Here is an 18,665-nt window from a genome sequence, read left to right as displayed (position 1 = left end):
GGAGTTTCACAACCGAGGTGCCAGGCTGTGCCATAGGTGCCCACGTGGCCCCATGTCACCACCTCAGGAGCAAGGGCTGATACACCAAGAGGAGACCTCACGGCTGCAGTCATCAGGTGCAGCCAATGGTTTCCCTCTGAGTGCCAGGCCCCCCAGGGAGGGGAGCTCCTTAGGGCTCTGAGTCCAGGTTGGGCTCCCTCCCCTGGATATCTTCCTCCTGACTGGCCCTGTGTGCTCCACAACAGCCCCCCTGCCCCTTCCAACTCTGTTCCTACTCCTGCTGCAAATGAACCCCGAGGCCATCCTGGGTGCTGGCCCAGGCCCACGTCTGGGGTCCTTTGTGTGGCTGCAGGCCCTCCAGCTGTACAGGGCCTGTGGGTTTCCATCTTCATGGGTCCCAGTGGAGCTGCTCTCCTCTGCTTCCCCGTTGGCACTGCCCAGCGCCGCCTGCACACCTGGCCTCCCATCACAAAGCACTGTTCGTCCTGTTTCAAGTAACCTCCTCCTCCCCTTTTCTTTCCTCCCAGAGTGTCTTCCCCTGGCCCACCTCTCAGCCAGCGTTATCATACAACACGGTGTTTCCTCCTCTCCTGGCCTGGCTCCTGTGGTCTCTGGGGCCAGCCCAGGGCCTGGGCAGAGTGAAGACTCAGAAAAGCCAAGGCTTTGAGTCTTGGGCTGAAACTGACTGAAGAGTATGGGTCTATTCCTTAAAACCGAGAGCAAAAGCAGGCAGTTGTGGCTCCTTTGGTGGCCATCCCCCACCTGTCAGTCCGTCTCCTTCCACAGAGCAGGGGAGGTCAGCAGGGCGGCTTCTGGACTTCCCAGAAACCACAGCTTCCCTGCTCCACAGCAAGTCCTGCCTGGGGCTCCGGGATGAAGGTCCACATGGAGGGGTAGTGGCTCCAGGAAGACTCGCGAGTGGGAACATATACAGCCACATACTTATGAAACATCACACCAGTGGGGAGAATAAAAACATAGCCCCAAATAGTGTCTAGAAGCTTCACCAAAGGATGGTGGCATCAACCCTCCAGGGTGCCACTGTGGCCCTTCCTGTCAGCTGAGAAGGCTCCCATATGTGCACCCAGGGCCTCACTTGCTGACCAGCACCCCAGAGGCAAAGGCCTCTGTACTGCCACCGAGCTGACACCAAATTGGTGGGAATTAGGAACCAGAAATGTAGAGGCTGCAGGCCGGCAAGTGGTGCCAGCTGTGCCCTAAGTATTCTGCTTGTCATCAGGAGCCTCCATACCCCGGAGAGAAGCACTAAGTCTATTGCAGTCCAAGACCTGGGAGCCTCCAAAGCCATAAATGACCTCATGTAGGGACCCCTCATAAATCCAGGGGTTCTGAAGTTGTGAGTACGCAGCATGCACCCCCACCCTCCTGCAGCCTGGCTCGTACAGGGCCTACAGGGACAGGTGGGCAGAGAGGACACTGGGGTAGCCCGGCACACAGACCCCACGTGTGTGTAGCCTTAGGCCACTGGTGAAAGAGGGCACCTCACACACCCAAGCATAGACACGGCTGCCCACGGGGGCTGAGGAGCTAACAACTGACCCTCCAAGGTGGGCAGTTATATGGAGGTGAGCGCTACATGAGCAGAGGTCTGTGGCCATGATGAGGCCCAGTGAGTCCCACAGTGCGCCTCATGTCCCACAGTGGCCATATCAGCCTCTTAGGTGGTGGTGGTGATGGGGAGGGGCTGGGCCCTGTGGGCGGTCCACACGGAGACCATTGCAGGGACGAGCCCAATGTGATGTGGGCCACTCCTCTGCTCTGCCCTGTGGGCTCGAGCTCCACAGCTCCCAAGGGTGGGGACCTACCCAGTCCTCTCTGCATCCGCCAAGGCCTTCTGCTCAAAGCCTGTCCCAAAGTCCACTAGGAGCTATCCTGTACCCCGGCCCTCCCCAACTTCTGGGCCCAGGGTCTGACTCCTCTGCTGAGACCCCCAGGGGCTCCCCCTGGTAGTAACTCTCACCCGGCACATCCGCGCCATGCTCTGGACCATCCTACTTGCTCTGATGGAGAAAGGGGGCCCCAGTAGCATTTCTGGTGGGAATATAAAATAGGATGGTGGTTCCTCAAGAAATCAGGCATCAAATCGCGATATAATCAGCGATTCCACTTTTAGCTATACGCCCGAAAGAAGTAGAAGCAGGGACTTGGAACAGGTATGTGTGCTCCTATGTTCACAGCAGCGGCACCCACAACAGCAACGGGTTGAAACAACCCAAGTGTCTGCGCATCGGTGCAGGAAAGTAAAATGTGGTAATAGACATACAACCACACACTGTCCAGCCTCAAAAAGGAAGGAAGCACTGACACACACTACAACGTGGATAGATCCTGAGGAAGTCACGCCAAGCAAAACAGGCTAGCCACAAAAACACAAATACTGTAGATTCCACTTACATGAGGTATACAGAGTCATCAAATTCACAGAAACAGAGAGTAGATGGTGGACGCCAAGGGCTGGAGGAGGGGACGGTAGAAAGTTAGTGTTTAATGGGCATACTTTCAGTTGGAAGATGGAAAAGTTCTGGAGATGCACAGTAGTGATGGGGCACAGCAATGTGAATGGACTTAAAACCAATGAACTATATGCACTTTTAAAAAATGGTTGGAACGGTAAATTTTATGTTATGCATATATTACTACAATTAAAGAAAAAGGCTCTTCCATGATGGGGCACCCGCAGCCAGCTCTGGGCCAGGCAAGTCCTCAAGAACAAAACCATGGCAGGCTTCTCAGGGCCCCTCACGGACTGTGTGACAAAGGAAGCCCACAGAGTTAAACCTGACTGCAGTGCGAGTGTGTTTGGGGGGGCACTTCCTAGGCTCTCTAGAACAGTGACAGGACCAAAGAGAAGATCCAGAGCACCAGGCCTGGTTGGCCTTGGATGGGGAAGAAATGCGTGCAGACCTAGCCAGGACTCGGCGTGACCTGAGAACACCATTTCTGTTCTTTAGCTGGACAGGGCAGGGGCCCAGCAAGCACCCATCCCCTGAGGGGACGAGGGAGCACAGCCTCTTCTTCAGCTCTGTACCACACCTCACATCCCATGTGCTCCTGGTGACCCTAACTCTACCAGCCGAGGGACCTCATACCCCTAACAACCCCGAGATGCTGCTCTGCTCCCCCGTCCTATGGACAGGCTCTGAGAGGCTCTGGTCTGGCCTCGGCTGCAGGACCTCCAGCAGGAATGAGCCCCCTGCCCCAGCTCTCCACAAACTGTAAGATGTCACTGTCAATCACAAAAACTGCGAATTCAATCTGATCCAAATGTGATCTTAAGGTAAACAGAATGGACAGCCCTTTCATCCATGACCCTTCCCCTGGGTTCCAGGCACTGAAGCAGGCTGCACTGTCCACCCCATCCCATTTGACAGAGGAGGAAACTGAGGTGCAGACTGAGCACACATTGGTGAGGAGCACAGCGGGGCTTAAGAGAGCTCCGTCTCTGAAGGTCATGGCCTAACTTGTGCTAGGTCCTCAGCAAAGGGTGAGGACACATATGTGAATCATGGTGGAAAGAGGTTCTTGGCCCCTCACCCACTCTCAGCCCTGCAAACGCTGTCCATCTGCCAGGCACCAAAACACCAGCCCCCAGCAGGAAGAAGGCTGCAGGGATCTCAGGGCTGGGGTCCACTGGCCCCTTCTCCCCTCTGACGAACATCAGGTTTCTCTTCTGAGGCCCAGGCCAGCAGAGCAGATGTCAGGCCCTGGTCTGGGTGGACTATGGCCCTCTCTGCCAACTTTATGCAGCAAACTCCTCCTGCACCTTTTGCAAAATGGGGAACATTTCCAGGGACCCCCAACAGATTGTGACTCTGAATTTCTGCTCAGAATCACAGGCACACAAGGCATGTATCGAGGGCAGGGCTGGTGGAGACAGGATTACACAGGAAATCTCCTGGGTCAGCAAGCTTGGGCCCTGGTGTCCAACCCACCTCAGCAGCCCCCTAAGTCCCTCAGCTCCCTAGGCTGACATTGTGGTTGATAATTGGACACTGCTGTCCAGGACACAGGCCACTACCCTGCTGGAACCTGGCGGGGATAGGGCACTGTGGAGTAGATGGAGGGCCACTCACCCTCCCTACTCTGGCCTCACTGCAGGGCCTTTCCCAGTGCCACAGGCCAGGCCCAGGGGCTATGGGGCTGTGTGTCTACCTGGGAGGCAGCATGTATGTGAGGGTACTGGGCAAGTCCACCTGGGGGCTGGTGGTGTGAGGGGTCTCTGGGGCTTCTAGGCCAGCAGGTGAGCAGCTCCTGTAGCTAGAGGTCTACAGCTCTGTCCCAAGCCTGTCCCTAGTCACCCCTGCTTCCCTTCTTCCAGCGAGGAAGGGAGAGGCAGCTGGGCCTCCAGATCCACCTATCTGTCCAATCACCTGTTTGTATTTATCTCTTTAAGTAGGCCTGAGAGACACCTGGAGGCGGGGAGGAGAAGGACAGGCTGGTGCAGGTGCACAGGGTAGGCTCCATGACTGGAGTGGGGCTTCCTGTCTGGCAGTCACCCATGCGGTCGGCCCCACAGCCACATACATGCTCAGTGCCAGGGGCCTCCACTGTCACTCCTGGAGGCCACCCCAGGGATGAGCCCCAGGCAGCAAGGGCAGCACAGTCCCTTACCCCATCCCAGCCTGGGGTCCTTGCCGTGGGAGCACAACCACCATGTCTCAGGTGTGGTGAGGACCATGTGATGGCAGCCAAAGAGAGCGCCGAGGGTACCCCACCCGTCATGCCTGCCTAAGAAACAAGGATGGCTGTCACTGTCATTAGCCAGAGCCCCTTCTCCTAGGGAGGGCAGGAAGGTGGAAGGGAGCCCCAAGGTCCAGCTGTCTGAGAAGCCTGGTCTTTGACCCCTGACAAAGCCTCTCTCCACCTTCCTGTCCAGGCAGGGGACTTGAGGGGTGGCCCACCTTGGCTCCAGGCTGCCCCTCCACTGCTCTGCAACAACAGCAAATCTTCCTTGAAAAGACACTTCCTTAAAGTCCCAGCTGTTCCGACGGGTGGCCCAACCACCAAGTGGAAAATTGCTCAGCTCTAAAGAGGACGAAGGGAACATCCCAAAGTGCCACCACTTGTAGGGAAAGAAGGAATTCTTGTTCCTGAATGTTTCTGAGTCATTGCTGGCTCCAGCGCTCAGGCTACTGTGAGGAGCATGCGTGTGGGTGTGCAGCCGCGGGGCTGTGGGAGCGTGTGGGTGCCTTGTGCAGCCTACGGTCAGCCCTGGGAGCCCTCCAGCCTCTCCCCTTCCTGAGGTGGGGGCCGGTGCCCCCTAGGCCCATATGAATCCTGCCCCGGCCTGAGGCTGCTCCTCTGTGAGGCAGAGGATGGCCCATGGTTGGCAGTGACACTCAGCAGCAATCACAGGGAGCCATGACATGTGGTTGGTTCAGGAGAGGCCATGGCCCCTGCTGCAGGAGCAGGTGCCTGTTACCTCCTATCCTGGATGCTGTGTGTGCAGGCATGAGGGTGGGAGGGAGCTAGGAGCCCAGCAGAGACCCACGCTGCCGGCTGCACATATAATCTGTGCTGAGGATGGGGTGAATATGCTTCTCCCGACCTCAGGGACACGTGTGTGCCTGTGTGAGGCCGGAGGGCCCACCCACTGGATCCTCTAGTACTTATGGGAGCAATGGCTGGGTGTCCTTGGAGCTCAGCTGGCCGGAATGGCCTGTTTCTTTACCCAGCCCACATGGTTGGCAGCTGATGAGCAGTGCTGCTGGCCTCTGCCTCTCCAGCCAGATACACTTGGGTCCCAGCCTGGCCTGAGGGCAAGGGAGCACAGAGGGCCAGGCCCTCCTTGATGCCCAGTGGATCCTCTCCCTGAATAAAGTCAAGCCCCAATCAATCAGAGAACATTCCAGTCTAAGCCACAAAGCCAATCTCATCCCTTAGGAACACCTGCTGGCACCAGGAAACCTGTCAGCGTTGGGAACGGGGAAGGCTGCCAGCCTTCCTAACCCCTTGTTGCACACTGCGTGGCCACAGTGTGGAGGTTTTCAGCCAGGCCCTGCACCCTCCGCTGGTGCTGCTGACGGGCCCAGAGAGGCATACTAAGGGGAGAAGGCCCGCTCCCAGGCCCGTGACTCTATGGCCACATCCTCAGCTATAGCATGTACTACTGTTCCAGGAAAAAAATCTGAAGATAAATATTTAAACCATGGCTTCTAGGTCTACCACAACATTTTCCATAGCCTTGTGCTTCTTCTTTGCCGCTTGTGAGATGGACCAGGTTAGCTATGGGGGACACCTAACCCTGCCCAGGAGGCTGGGTGCATTCCTTCAAGTGTCTGTCCTCCGCAAGGGGATGCAACTTGGGAGCAGGACCAGAGTCCACGCTGACTACCTCTTCTTAGGACTGGCTCTAGAATGACAGCTGCCAAGCAGCTACAGCCATGGGTGTGGTTAGGGCCCACATGGGACTCCAGGACTTGAGTTCAAGTCCTCGGTGAGCTGTCTAAGCTTGTGACCTTTGGCAGGTTGCTTGGACTCTGAGACTGCCTCCCCACTGTGAGAACAGTGGAAGCAACACATCACAGTGACCTGGGACAGTGCCTGTCAGTAGGCCCGTTGGTCCCTGCAGGTCAGTGCCGAGTCCCCGGCAGGGGAGTGGGGGTCCAGGGTGCATCCAGATTAAAGCCAGAGCAAGATGTGAAAAGACCCTGACTAGTATTACTTGGAGAAAACCTGCCTCTGGTCTGGCAGATGGATAGCAGATACGCCACCTAAGGGGGTCAAGACCCTGCCTCTGTGGACTAGAGGAAGCTGACAGTGTAAGCCATGGGATGTGCCTGCTGCTGAAACCCCCCGGACTCTCTTGCTTTGGGGCTGCCTGCCTGTCAGGCACAGCTGGGCACCCAGTCCAGACATAGCAGTGCAGCCCTGGCAAGGAAAGGTGGGGACCATGATCTGCCGGGGGTGCCCCTCCGAGACCGCACAGAACAAGGGCTCAGGAAAAAAAACTGTTGAGCAAATTAAAACAACTTGCGAGGTTCCACGCACAAAGCCCAGGCTGCTTAAAGCAAGGATTTCCTGTTACTCTGCAGGCAACAGCTGCTGGCCTGCAGGGTCAGGATCCTATGCCAGGTGGTGGTGTGGCCTGGCCAGAGCTCAGACTTGAAACAGGCTGGGGGAGGCCACAGGTAGCTGCAGGCCATCACCCCTCGGCTCTCTGGTAACCCACTGATCCTCCCAGGAGCATTTCCTCTGGAAATGACCCAGAACAGCTCACATGATGTCTTGATGGACAGGTCCCTGTTCCCCAGGAGGCTGCCTGGGCTGCTGTGCCATCCCCAACCCAGCTGCCCCACTTGTGGCACAAGGGAAGGGCCACATATGTCAGCCCTGTCTGGAGTCCGAGGACCAGACCTCTCTGCTTAGTGGCACCTCACTGCCTCTGGCCTGGCCGGTGGATGGACAGTGGCCAGAAACGCAGGGGTCAGGTTGGAGCAAGCAGAGAACGGGGCGGGGGGTGAGAGGGATCACAGGAGCCCTTAACCTTGTCTCGCCAAGCAAGGCCCACGTCCCCAGCCAGGTGGGGTTCTTTGGTCTGTGGGGAGCCCCTGCCAAATGCAGAACTGCTCTGTGGTTCAGCCTGGGCCCCATGGACAGTGCCCATCCTCCAGACGAACATGGTGGTATGTGACAGAGCCCAAGGCCCTGGCTGCTGGCCTCAGATAGGCAGATTGAGGGCTCCAGGAAGGGAGAGGGCCCATGCTGTGGAATGAGCCAGAAGGACAGATCAGGGTACCAGGGCCTCTTAAGCAAAGCTCTCATATCCCAGGATTCTGCTGGCCTGGTTGAGCATTTTGTGCCTGCCTGATGCCCACTGGGTTCCCTTTCCACTCACCTGCCTGAGGACAGGGTCTGCTCCTGCTCTGGAGCAGCCCCACATCAATCCCACCACCTTCCTTTCATCTGCCCGGCTAAAACATGACCACCTTTTACTTGATAAAAAGGGTGTTTTCCACTGGACACACTGTCAGCCTAGCTTCTAGGCAAGCGAAGGAATGAACTTCCCCTGATGGGACTGGGCTTCTTGACTATGCTGAATGAAATAAAGCAGGAGTCGGTAGGCCCTGAACTTCCAGGGTTCAGATGGCTGGCCAACAAGCAGCCCTCTGTCTGGACTTGTATGAGTAAAACAAGCTGCCTAGACCTGCCTGCCCACCTGCCTGCCCCAAGGGAACAGAGGCGAGGAGGAGGGGCCTGTGTCTGGAGCTCCTCTTTGGGGTGAGTGGCCCTGGAGTGCTGCAGTGTGCTGGACAGGATGGAGGGCTGTGGCTAGGGTTCGGGACGGGGCAGCTGAGGTCTTGGCTCTCCACACAGGGCCCACTTACTCCCCGGCTTTGCGCCCACCTGGGCAGTGCCTCTTCTTGCAGGGGACATTTGACACCTCCAAATTCCCCTAGGAGGCCATCTGCTCTGCCTTGCCCTGTCCCACCTGCCCTTGCTCCCCACTGTACCACCTTGGGCTCCTGGGAAAGCTCATCTTTGCAACAGTCACGTTAACTTCACCATGGCAGGCAGTGTGCCCAGGAGATGCCTGGCTCTCCCCTTCCAGATGGGGACCTTGGGGAGGGCTTAACAGGAAACCCTGGAGCCACACAGCTGCGTGTGAATCTCATCTCTGCCAGCTGTGATCTTGGGTGACAAGTTACTTGGGCTCCCGGAGCCCTGGTTTTCTTATCTAACAGATATAAGGAAGGAGGGCCTGGCAGTGAGTGTGGCAGTTGGTACAAGTCACAGGCTCTTGGCCTGTGCCTTCTAGGTGAGAACACCTGCTTGTCCTGCTCCCCAGCACAGCGCACACCCTGTAAGCAGGGTGCATGTGGCACAGCAACCTCACTTCACATGATAGCATCTTCCCCAAGCCTCCCTCCGTTAGCTGGAGTCTGGCTGGAGGACCTTCTCCTGCTGGTGCAAAGTTTTCCTGGTGGGGAATGGGGGCCACATTGCAGAGACAACTCCACCTGGCCTCACTACTCCAAGACAACCCCCCTTACCCCCCTCTAGCTTCCGTGATGCAAATGTAAAACTCAAGGTTTGCTGGTCCTCTTCTCCCAAGGACACCAATGCTCCAGAAAAGCAAATATTTACATGTGATGCTTTAAAGCTCCTAACTCAAAGAGTCTGAGTTTGTTCCTGGAGCCCCATGAGCCAGGCCTATGATGGCAGGAGCTAATTCCCAGATGGACAATGATTTATGGGCCACTCCCCCCAGGCCAACTGGGGATGTGGTCTAGAAGTAAACGCTGCACATATGGGGCTGGGGTCACATGGGGCTGAGGGTGGGTGGTGTGTGTTCTGAGGCCCATGCAGGGACAGCCCTATGTTGGTGCAGCAAACAGGGACCAGGCACCAGCCAGGAGGCTAAGCCCTGCCTAGATTTCCATCCAGTGGGAAGGAGGCTCCTGGGACTTTGGAGCAGTGGGTTCCAGCCTCTGGTTTTGACTGCAGGATCCTTTTCCCCATCAAATCTCACAGGGACCCCAACAAGCAGGATCTGTGGGTGGGAGATGCCCGGCAGGAGGCTCATGTACTTGTTTGGCCTTCTTAGGGTGGGCTCACGCAGTGGCTGCCCTGGGTGTCGCTGAGGGCTTCCAAGGAAGGCCCTGGGAGTATCCCCACTGCTGGAAGGACAGCTGTTAGTCGGCCATCTGTCCCTCTCCTCAGTCTTCCGGGCCTCTGGCTGAGCTCCCACCACGGGGGTTACCAGAGAGGCTCAGCAGTCAGCAGGTACGCTGCCCTCCGTCCCCTGCCTCTGCACTTGGTGCCATCGGCTGGAGGACAGAGGCCTGGCTGGCCTGTGCGGCCCACACTGGTGCAGGCCTCAGTAGACCAAATGCTTATGACAACATGTGGCACAGAAGGACCGTAGGGAGGAGAGGCCTGGCAAGCACACCACCACAGAACCTCGTAGTAAGAGACACGAAGAAGACACCCCACCCCTCAGGGCAGAAAACAGCCTGAAAACGCTAACAGGTAGGTGGTGGGAGGAAACCTCAGTGGTGGTGGTAACCACATGCTAGCATGCCTGTCCCACTGGTCACAGGAACAGGCAGTTAAGACCACAGCATCCGCCTCACAGCTGCTGGCCTGGTAGAGAGGACAGTGTGCTACAGGCCTCAGGCACGGTGCTGGGAGTCTGAGGAGCCAGTCTGGAGAGCACTGGTCACATCCAGTAGGGCTGAGGATGGACCACCTGCCCTCCAGCCCACTCACAGGGACACGCAAAAGCAGGGGTGGCCAGGCCTGGATGCTGCCACCGAGTCTGCTCTTGCAACAAAGCAAGGGAAAAAGAGGGTGCTGTAATCCATGAAACACATAGTGGTGAGGGAGGTGGGTGGCAGGCGGGAGCCACAGCAGGCTTCCTTGTGCCCCTGTGGTAAACTCTCAGCCTGCAGTGAGGACAGAGGGACCGGCAGCACAGATCACGACCAGCAAGTGAACACGAACAAGCCTGCCACATCACAGCGATCCACGTCTGTGGAAGGTGAGCACGGCCTAGGGGCTTTCTCAAAATCCAGGGAGCAAGCACAGAAAGGAACAGAGTGGTCCCCAATAACACAGCCTGGGGTGAGCGGAAGACCCCTATGGCTGAAGCACAGCACGTCTTGGATGGTCGTATCGAAGGCCAGTGATGCTGGGTGGATGTCCCAGATAATGAGACCCTAGCTACCTAGACTTTGGGTGCTGTAAGGAAGCCCCCCTGCCAGTCCCCAAGCTGACTGGGACAGGTGCCAAGTGCCTAGCTGGCCGAAGGGCCCTTCCCTGTTCACAGAGAGGGGATGCACTGTGGCCTCTTATAAAAGAGTCTCCAGTACCAGGCACAGTGCCTGTGAGCGGCAGAACCAGGATTCAACCCAGCTGGTCCAGTCCCAAGCCCACCCTGACCCCTGCTTTGCTGCCACCCTGGCCACCCGCTGTTGTTGCTCTCCCGCGGACTTCTTCACTGATGGTGGGAGAGGCTGCCTGGAGGGCTCCTCTCTCCTCCTCTGATTCCTTGTGGAGGCCTTGAGCTGCTGCCCATGCCTTCTGGAAGGAATCACGGGTCAAGTCCCATGTGTCTCCATCCTCCACTGGTACCCCAGAGCCCCGTCTAACTGGGGAGGGCCCAGGAGCTTTTGCAATGGCCTTGTAGACCTTGGTGTACCCTGGTGAACAGAGGCCCGAGACCCAGGATGGTTGGTTAAGTGAACGAAGGAGCTGGGGTGGGCATGGGGCTTCCAAGTAGTCCAGGCATCCTGGAGGAAGCTTCAAGAGAGGTGGAAGAAGATAGCATTGCAGGAAGAGCTGCCAGCTGGCCTGGTGTGTGTGTGTGTGTGTGTGTGGGTGGGGGGTGCCCTGTGCCTCCCAAGCATAGCTCCTAGCACCCAGCCTGGTTGGGGCAGCTGGCGACAGTGGGAGAGAAGGGCTGCCTGCCTCGTTTCTGCTCCCCCATCAAGGAAAACAAGCCCCTGGCCCAGGCTGGGGTAGGATGTGTGTGGTCTTCAGTGGCAGGCCAACCTGCACTCACCACCCACCTGGCTGATCCTAACATCCTCTAAATCTTGCCCATGTTGGGCAGCCTGGGATCAGTGTGGTAACTCTCTGATGTGTGGGTATGTGCATGCCGCACTTCTAGAATAACAAGCCCTGCAAACTAGGGACTTGGGACACAGCTACACCAGGAAGGGGGCACTTTACTAGGGAGCTACAGAGAAATCAGACCACAGGTCCCACAGCCAGAAGGTGACGGACCTACATTCAGGGGCAGACTGGACACCAGCGCCTAGGCCTCTTTCTGTATTTTTCTTGCTGGGATAGCACCTCACCCCAGGGGCCCTGACAACCCAAGCAGAGAGCAAAAACTTGATAGGAAGAAAAAGAGCCAGTGGTGTTCTGGAAGAGGCAAGAACAAGAGTCTGGAGAGACCAAAACTTTCCTGCAAACACATCTCCTCATCTGTGAGTGCTGGCAAGGGAGGCTGAGGCACAGGCCTCAAGGCAAAGGAGAGCAGGGTTGCCAATGAGAAGTACCTACATGGTTATAAATAATTGCTGAGAAGCACTCAGAAAGCATCTTCTCAGGAGAGAGCCTGAGTGCCCTTCCCGTTTCTCACACTCTCCACAGACCAGCTGAAATGTGTCCTGGCCTAAATCATGCCACCCCTCCAACTGGGCCAGGGGTGGGCAGGTAGCTGCAGCCCCCCAGGACCATCTGGGAGCGACCCGGTCACATGGGAGTGGCAGTGGGGGGCACCGGCCAGTTGGCTGCCAGCACCTCTGACGCCATCGGCAAAGCTTGCCTGGCGCGGCCGTGCCAGAGCCAAGAGGATGCGGCCCGTTCCCACCTTCCTGCTACTCGGGTGAAGACAGCCATATGTTTTCCAGTTAGGCGATGATGCGGGTCTGCATGTGAAACTGCCTGCGTCTGCCCAGGGTCTTGGAAGCTGCATGCACCGAACCTGGCTGGTGTGACCGAATGCTTGGCTATTGTCCTCACCCACAGTCTTCCTGGCTGGGGCAGGGCAGGGAGGGCACAGAAGAGGGCTGGTGGGCACATGGGCTTCAGGACACACATCTCAGTACAGCTCCTCTCTAGGCCTAAGGTCTCTGCAAGTTCCCCAACATTGCTGGGTCTTGACCTCCTTATGTGGAAAATGGGGAAAATCGTCACAGACCTGCCTTGTTGGGGTGGTGGGGCCAATTACCCATTCCAAGTACCTACTGAGTACTTGGGGGGAGACAGGAGCCAGCCTCTTTTCTGTACTTCCCTCTGGGACCCTGGTTTCCTCAGATCTGGGTCTTCATAGTCTGCTACCCCTTTCCTACGGACCCCAAGTGACTGGCTCTCAGCTGCACCTGGCTCTCTGGGCAGGGCCAAAAAGCAGGTATCTGTGACCAGATGAGCAGGTACTTTGGGTGACTGGGCACATCTCCTCCCAAGACCCCTGAGGTTTAGACCACCCCTGAGGGTACATGCACCAAGCAGGACTTTGTGATAAAAACCACAGACACATTCTGCTGAGCAAAGTAAACTCTTCAAATCCACAAGGATATTTCATCCCAACAAGGGTGCTGTTGAAGCCGGCACTCAACACATGTGGCAACACAGTTGCAGACTCTCCAAAAAGTAACTTCACACTCATACTGATGGTATTTGAACCTTGAGACCTTTCAACTCGGACCATTCCTAGGAACTTCCAAAGGAAATGAGAGCTCCGCAGAATATCTACATACAAGCACATCCCCTACAGCATCACTTACAGGAGCCAGAGACTGGAAATCTCCAAGCTCAACAACAGAGCAGAACTAACAATGCACCCAGAGGGGGATTGTCTGCAGCTACTAAAATATTAAGTTTTTAATAAGAAAGAACAACATTTATGGAAAATTTATATTATAGTTTCAATTACAGTAAAAAAAAAAAAAGCATGTGTGAGGAATACACTGAGTTTTCTTTTCTCTTTTATGTTTTCCTACCAATTATCACATAATCATTACAACAACAACAACAATAAAAGGATGAAACGTGAAGGAAAGACTCCAAAGACTCGGGGTCCCTTGAGGATGACAAAGCCAGACCTCCACACTGACAGCCTGCTACTCCCCAAGGACAGCAGCCAAATCTTTCACACCTCCAACTGAGAAAGAAAGAAAAAGACCAGGGGCCTCACAGGCCCCTGGGTAGGAGGGTAGGAGCTGTGCCCCCTGGGAAAGGTTTTCTGACCCTGGAGCCGGCAGTCCCCAGCTCAGAGCCAGCCCCCAACAGCACAGTGGTCCAGCCCACACTGCATGGCCCCACATTTTATAAGCGAGAGGCCTGGAAGCACAGGACTTGGTCTTGCAAGTCCCGGGTGCTGGAAAGAAAACCTGAGTTATGGAGATAATTTCACAAGACAGAACACCATTTAAAATAATTGTCAGCAGCTATTGAAAAGTTTGTCTTCTTGTGCATTTGCCTAAAAAGATGTTTTTGGTTCTGGTTATGAACGAAAACCTAATTCTGAACATCTTGACCTCAGATTCCCCTCATCTCCACGCAAGGTTTCCCTAGGTGATTCAGGCCATAGTGACACTCCAACCAGGTCCCATAGGTTGTCTGGGCCCCCATTCATGGGTTACAGTCACATGCTCTAGGTAACATCTGCCCCACTGCAGGCAAATGTGGGTTTTGTCCCCTGACCATGTGGAAGAAAGGAATTGTAAAGGCAAACTGAAGTTCTTCCTGCATGCCGCAGAAAGAACTGTTTCAGCAATGCCCCAATCTTAAGTCTGACCAACCTGGCTGGACCCACTGAGGGGCCCCTGAGGCCCTCTGGGAGCAGCACTGCACTCAAGGGGGACTCTGAACTTCATTCACTAGAGGACTCACAGAGGGACACAGCTCCCAGAGCGTGTGGCATCAGGAAGAGAACAATCTCGGAGCCAACATGTGGGCAGTACCCACTCAGCATCCGGCCAGTGCCAACATGCTATGGACGTGCCAGGATGGCAGATGAAGTGTGGCTGAGGGCATCTAAGGCAGTAGGGTGTTGCCAGGGAAGGCTTCCTGGAGGAAGGGGTAGCAGAGCTGAGGCTGAGGCAGCTGCTGGAGAGCCAGCAGAGGATTGGGAGGAGAGGACAGCACGCTGGGGCAGAAGGTAGCAAAGGCTCAGCTGAGAGCACTGGCAGATTTTTGGAACACAGGAACACAGCATAGCGGGGGGTATGTGACCAGAACGAGGCTGGGGACTGAGAGGGTACAGGCCATTGATGCTAGTGCTCCTACACAGCAACATCATCAGGGGCTCCTAGGGGCCTTGCTGCAGAGAGGGTCTGGGAGAGTCCCGAACCCCATGGAGGTGGCCTGGAAGCCATATGGGAACCCAAATGCCCTTGGTGACTCCAAATGAAGCCTACAACAACTTGGCCTGCCCTGGCCAGGGCAACCCAGGCCAAACCCTGACTGTATCTCCTTCTCTGTCCCCTTTAGGTAGATGGGGAGAGAAATGAGAGGCATCCTGGCTGTTAGGGAGTATCGTTCTGACTCCATGAAGTGACATGGAGCATGGGGTGCAGAGACACTAACCAAAGTGGCCCTTGGCTGGCCACCTGCCTGCTGCCTCCGGGCAGCCTCACTACTCCAAGTCAGTCCTTCCTGGGGGCCTTTCAAGCGCCCTGGCTGATCCTAGCAGGTGCGGCAGCCCCTGCAGCGGACATCAGCCTAAGAGGGACCTACTGATGCTTTGCTCACACACATCTTCTTTCTTTCAACTCAGGAAGTACTAACACTGCTAGAAGTTGCAGACTGTATTCCAGGAAGATACATCTCCTCACCCTCAAGTCTGTTACCTCAACACCTGCCCAGTTTAGAACCCCCCAGGCTGATGATGGATGCCATATGCTGGTGAGGTTCTGGTGCTGTGGAAACCCCTGCTCCACTAAGTCACAAGGCCCACCTCCCCTAGGCCCCCATATACTGCAGATACTAGCCCCAGGAGCTGGGAGGGGCTTGGTGGAGTTTCTAGAAGCACTCCTCATGCCTGCAACATGCTGGGCTCTGGGGACCAAGGGGGAAGGAAGGGTCCTCATCCTAGGCCCAGGCCCCCAGGGGCTTGTCAGGAAGGCTCTCAGAGTTAGGCCCATCCCTTCCTCAGTTACCCAGCCAGGCAGTACTCTAGAGCCCACAGGGCCGGGGGGGGGGGGGGGGGGGGCGGGTGGATGGGCCCTGGTCTGTTGGAAGGAAGGGGAGGGTGACATTTGGAGCCCCGAAACCAGGCTTTCCATGGAATCTGGGCACTGACAATATTCATCCAGAGAGGTGCCAGGTCCCTGGGGCAGGTGGGAGAACTGCATCCTGACCTACAAAGTACCCCGGTCCAGTCCCAGACTAGGGGAACACTCAGAGAGCTTAAAAACACACAAGGCCAAGATTACCCTGACCTCTCAGGGAAGCTCTTTAAAAAAGCAATCTACCTAGCGCCTGGAAGACAAACAAAGGGGGCGGCGGGGGTGGGGTGGGGGGGAAGCGGCACAAGAGATGAAGCTCTGTCATCTGTCTTTTGGCATGGCTCACTCCCAAAGTGGACCAGAGAGGGAGGGCCTCCCGAGGACCCTGGAAACCCCTCCTCCACCCAGCCTGCATGCTGCTGAGCTCAGCAACCTCCAGGCGGAGGGGCTGGCAGCCCACCGCAGCAGAGGCATCCGGCTGACTAGGCACGGCATTTTCTATTCTTGCTACACATAGCCACCCAGGGGAGGGGGTGCTGGGCCTCTCTTGTGTAGCACCTGCAGGCCGGGTCCCCAGGGCTTGGCCCCCCAGTTCTCGTCTGTAAGTGTGGCTGGGCCTCCTGCTCTGGTGGATGAACTCCAGAGAAGGGAGGACAGGGCTCTTCATCCTGGTGAGCCAAAGGGAAGCAGCCTCGGGAGATGGGCTGCAGGAAGAGTGTCCTGGTCTCGGCAGCCCCGGAGAGAGTTCTGCACACTGTGCCCTCTGGGGTTCTCCTGTGCTAATTCCCTCAGGCAGACAGGATGGTGCCTACCCTCACCCCTCCCGTAGGCAGGGAGGTGCCCATCTGGGCCTATTTGAGCTGGTCAGTGCCCAGTTCTGGGGGACCACAGCCCTGGTGGGCCAGCAGCTGCAAAGCCCAGAACTGGCTCAGTCTAGCAGAGTGGCTGGACCACAGTGGCAAAGGGGTAGGAGGTGGGTGCTACCCCAGGAAAGTGCAGCCATGCAGAGCAGGCAAGCAGCAAGGCTTTAAGGGCTTTGGGGTGGTAGCTGTGTTACCGGGGGGCTGTAAGAGCTCTGGGACATTACTTCTCAGGCTATGAGCTGCCATGGGGGGTGGGGGGTGGGGTGGGCAGGGGATGGGGCAGCCAAGGGGGAGTCAGGTGATCTCTGCCCATAGCTCTGGGGCCCTAGTTTCCGGACAGCCCGGGGAAAGACCACAAGAAAAGGACTGAAGAACTGAGCAGGAGAGCAATCCACAGAAAACGTTGAACTCTGGACTGGGCAGATACTCAAGCTTTGTCCCCCAAACACACCAGAGACCCCGTGCAGCCTCTTGACCCAGCAGAGTGCCAACAAACACAACTACACAGCTCACAGACGCTCCCCGCTCCCCGCCCCTGCCTGTCGGTAGGTGCAGTCCTAAAACAAATCTGGTAGGTAAACAAAAAAACGGGCAAGAAGACCTCACTCCTGGCCCCTCCCGGCCCAGACATCACAGGGAGAAGGCCCTCAGGGCTCCAAGGCCAACAGGAGGAAAAGAACGGGTATTTTAAGCACTGGAAACGCGGCCTGCCCTCTGAGGCTGTGGCTAGAGTCCTTCCCAGGGGAGCTGCCCCCAACACTGCAGGTCAGCCCTGTGCCTCCAAACTCCGGAGAGATGGGGGGCTCCCGAGGAAAGCGTCTGAGTAGGCACCCCTGACTCCGCACCCCCCTCCTTTTGGCCGTTGGTCGGTTTCTGCTGCTCTTCCAGAGGGAGCCTGCAGCCGCCTCTGGGCACCGGGCGGGGCGGGCAGCACGGCCTCCTCCCCGCCCCCGGTCGCACTCGGGCCTTTGTTCCACCTGCGCGGACCTGCCGGCAGCTCCTCCGCGGCTCTTTCCGGGCCGGACACCCCCGTTCTCTCCCCTCCGCCTGGGGAGCGAGGGCCGCCGCGGGCAAGCGAACGCCCCTGGGCCACACGAGCCGAGGCACCCACCTCCCCGTGGCGCGGCACAGGCCAGCCGGGACCGCAGGGGGAGGGGGGGGCGGGGGCGGGGGGGGCGAGGAGCGGAGGGCGGGCGGGGAGGGCGGGGAGGGCAGGGCGGCCCCGGGCCGCAGGGCGACTGAGCCCCGGGCGCGCCGCGGGTCGGGCCGCAGGATGCCGCGGGGGCGGGCGGCGGCTCACCTGGGCGTGCGCAGCGCGGCGGGGTCGCGGCGGTCCAGCACGCCGGGCACGCAGCTGGTGAGCTCGGTCCAGTCGGCGTGCAGCCCGCAGCTCCAGCCCGTGGAGAAGCGGGAGAAGAGCCAGGTCTCGCGGCGGTTGGGCCGGTAGCAGGTGCACTTCTTCTGGCCCGGCCGGCAGTCGCAGGGCACCTCGAGGCGCACGTTCTGCACCAGGTGGCGGCCGAAGGTGGTGCCGCCGGTCTTCTGGATGTGCAGGAAGACGATCACGTCGTCGCCCTTCATGTCGAAGCGCAGCGAGCGCTCCAGCTCGCGCACCGGGAAGTAGTACTTCTTCTCGTAGTGCGGGTCGGGCGTGGGGAAGAGGTCCAGGTCGTCGGGCGGCGCGCGGCCGCCGGGGGCGCCCAGGCTCAGCCCCGGGCCCGCGTACTGGTAAAGGATGAGCATGAAGCACGCCGACCCCGCCACCACCAGCACGAACTTGCTGGCGCGCTCAACCATGGTCCTGCCGCCGCCGCGCCGCCGCCGCATGTGTCACCATCGCCGGCGGCCCGGGCGGGCGCGGGGGCGCGGGGGCGCGGGGGGCGCAGCCTCCTCCTCCTCCTCCGCCGCCGCCGCCGCCGCCGCCGCCGCCGCCGCCGCCCGCGCTCCGGCCCGGCCCGGCCCGGCTACTCGTCGCCCAGGCCGCCCGCAGCGGAGCGGGCCCCGGCCCTGCGCGGCGCCATGGCTGCTCTCCGCCCGCCCGCCCGGCCCCGCTCCCGCTCCCGCTCCCCGGGCCGCCCCGGCGCTCGGCTCCGCTCGG

At 58.1% G+C, this 18,665-nt stretch overlaps 1 protein-coding gene across 1 annotated transcript in view; it reads right to left on the bottom strand.

The window, feature by feature from the left end:
- The window catches only part of HS6ST1 (heparan sulfate 6-O-sulfotransferase 1), a 41,666-nt gene extending 23,233 nt beyond the window's left edge, over positions 1–18,433 (bottom strand). Inside the window, exon 1 of the mRNA XM_072788687.1 lies at positions 17,868–18,433. Coding sequence (XP_072644788.1) covers positions 17,868–18,394 — 527 coding nt within the window. The 5' untranslated portion in view covers positions 18,395–18,433. The remainder of the gene's footprint in view (positions 1–17,867) is intronic.
- Positions 18,434–18,665: the final 232 nt, after the last annotated feature.

This window comes from Canis lupus, chromosome 20 (genome assembly GCF_048164855.1).
Source record: "Canis lupus baileyi chromosome 20, mCanLup2.hap1, whole genome shotgun sequence".
Taxonomy (NCBI): domain Eukaryota; kingdom Metazoa; phylum Chordata; class Mammalia; order Carnivora; family Canidae; genus Canis; species Canis lupus.
The sequence above is the reverse complement of the archived record's forward strand: the minus strand, read 5'-3'. Positions and strand labels throughout refer to the sequence as shown.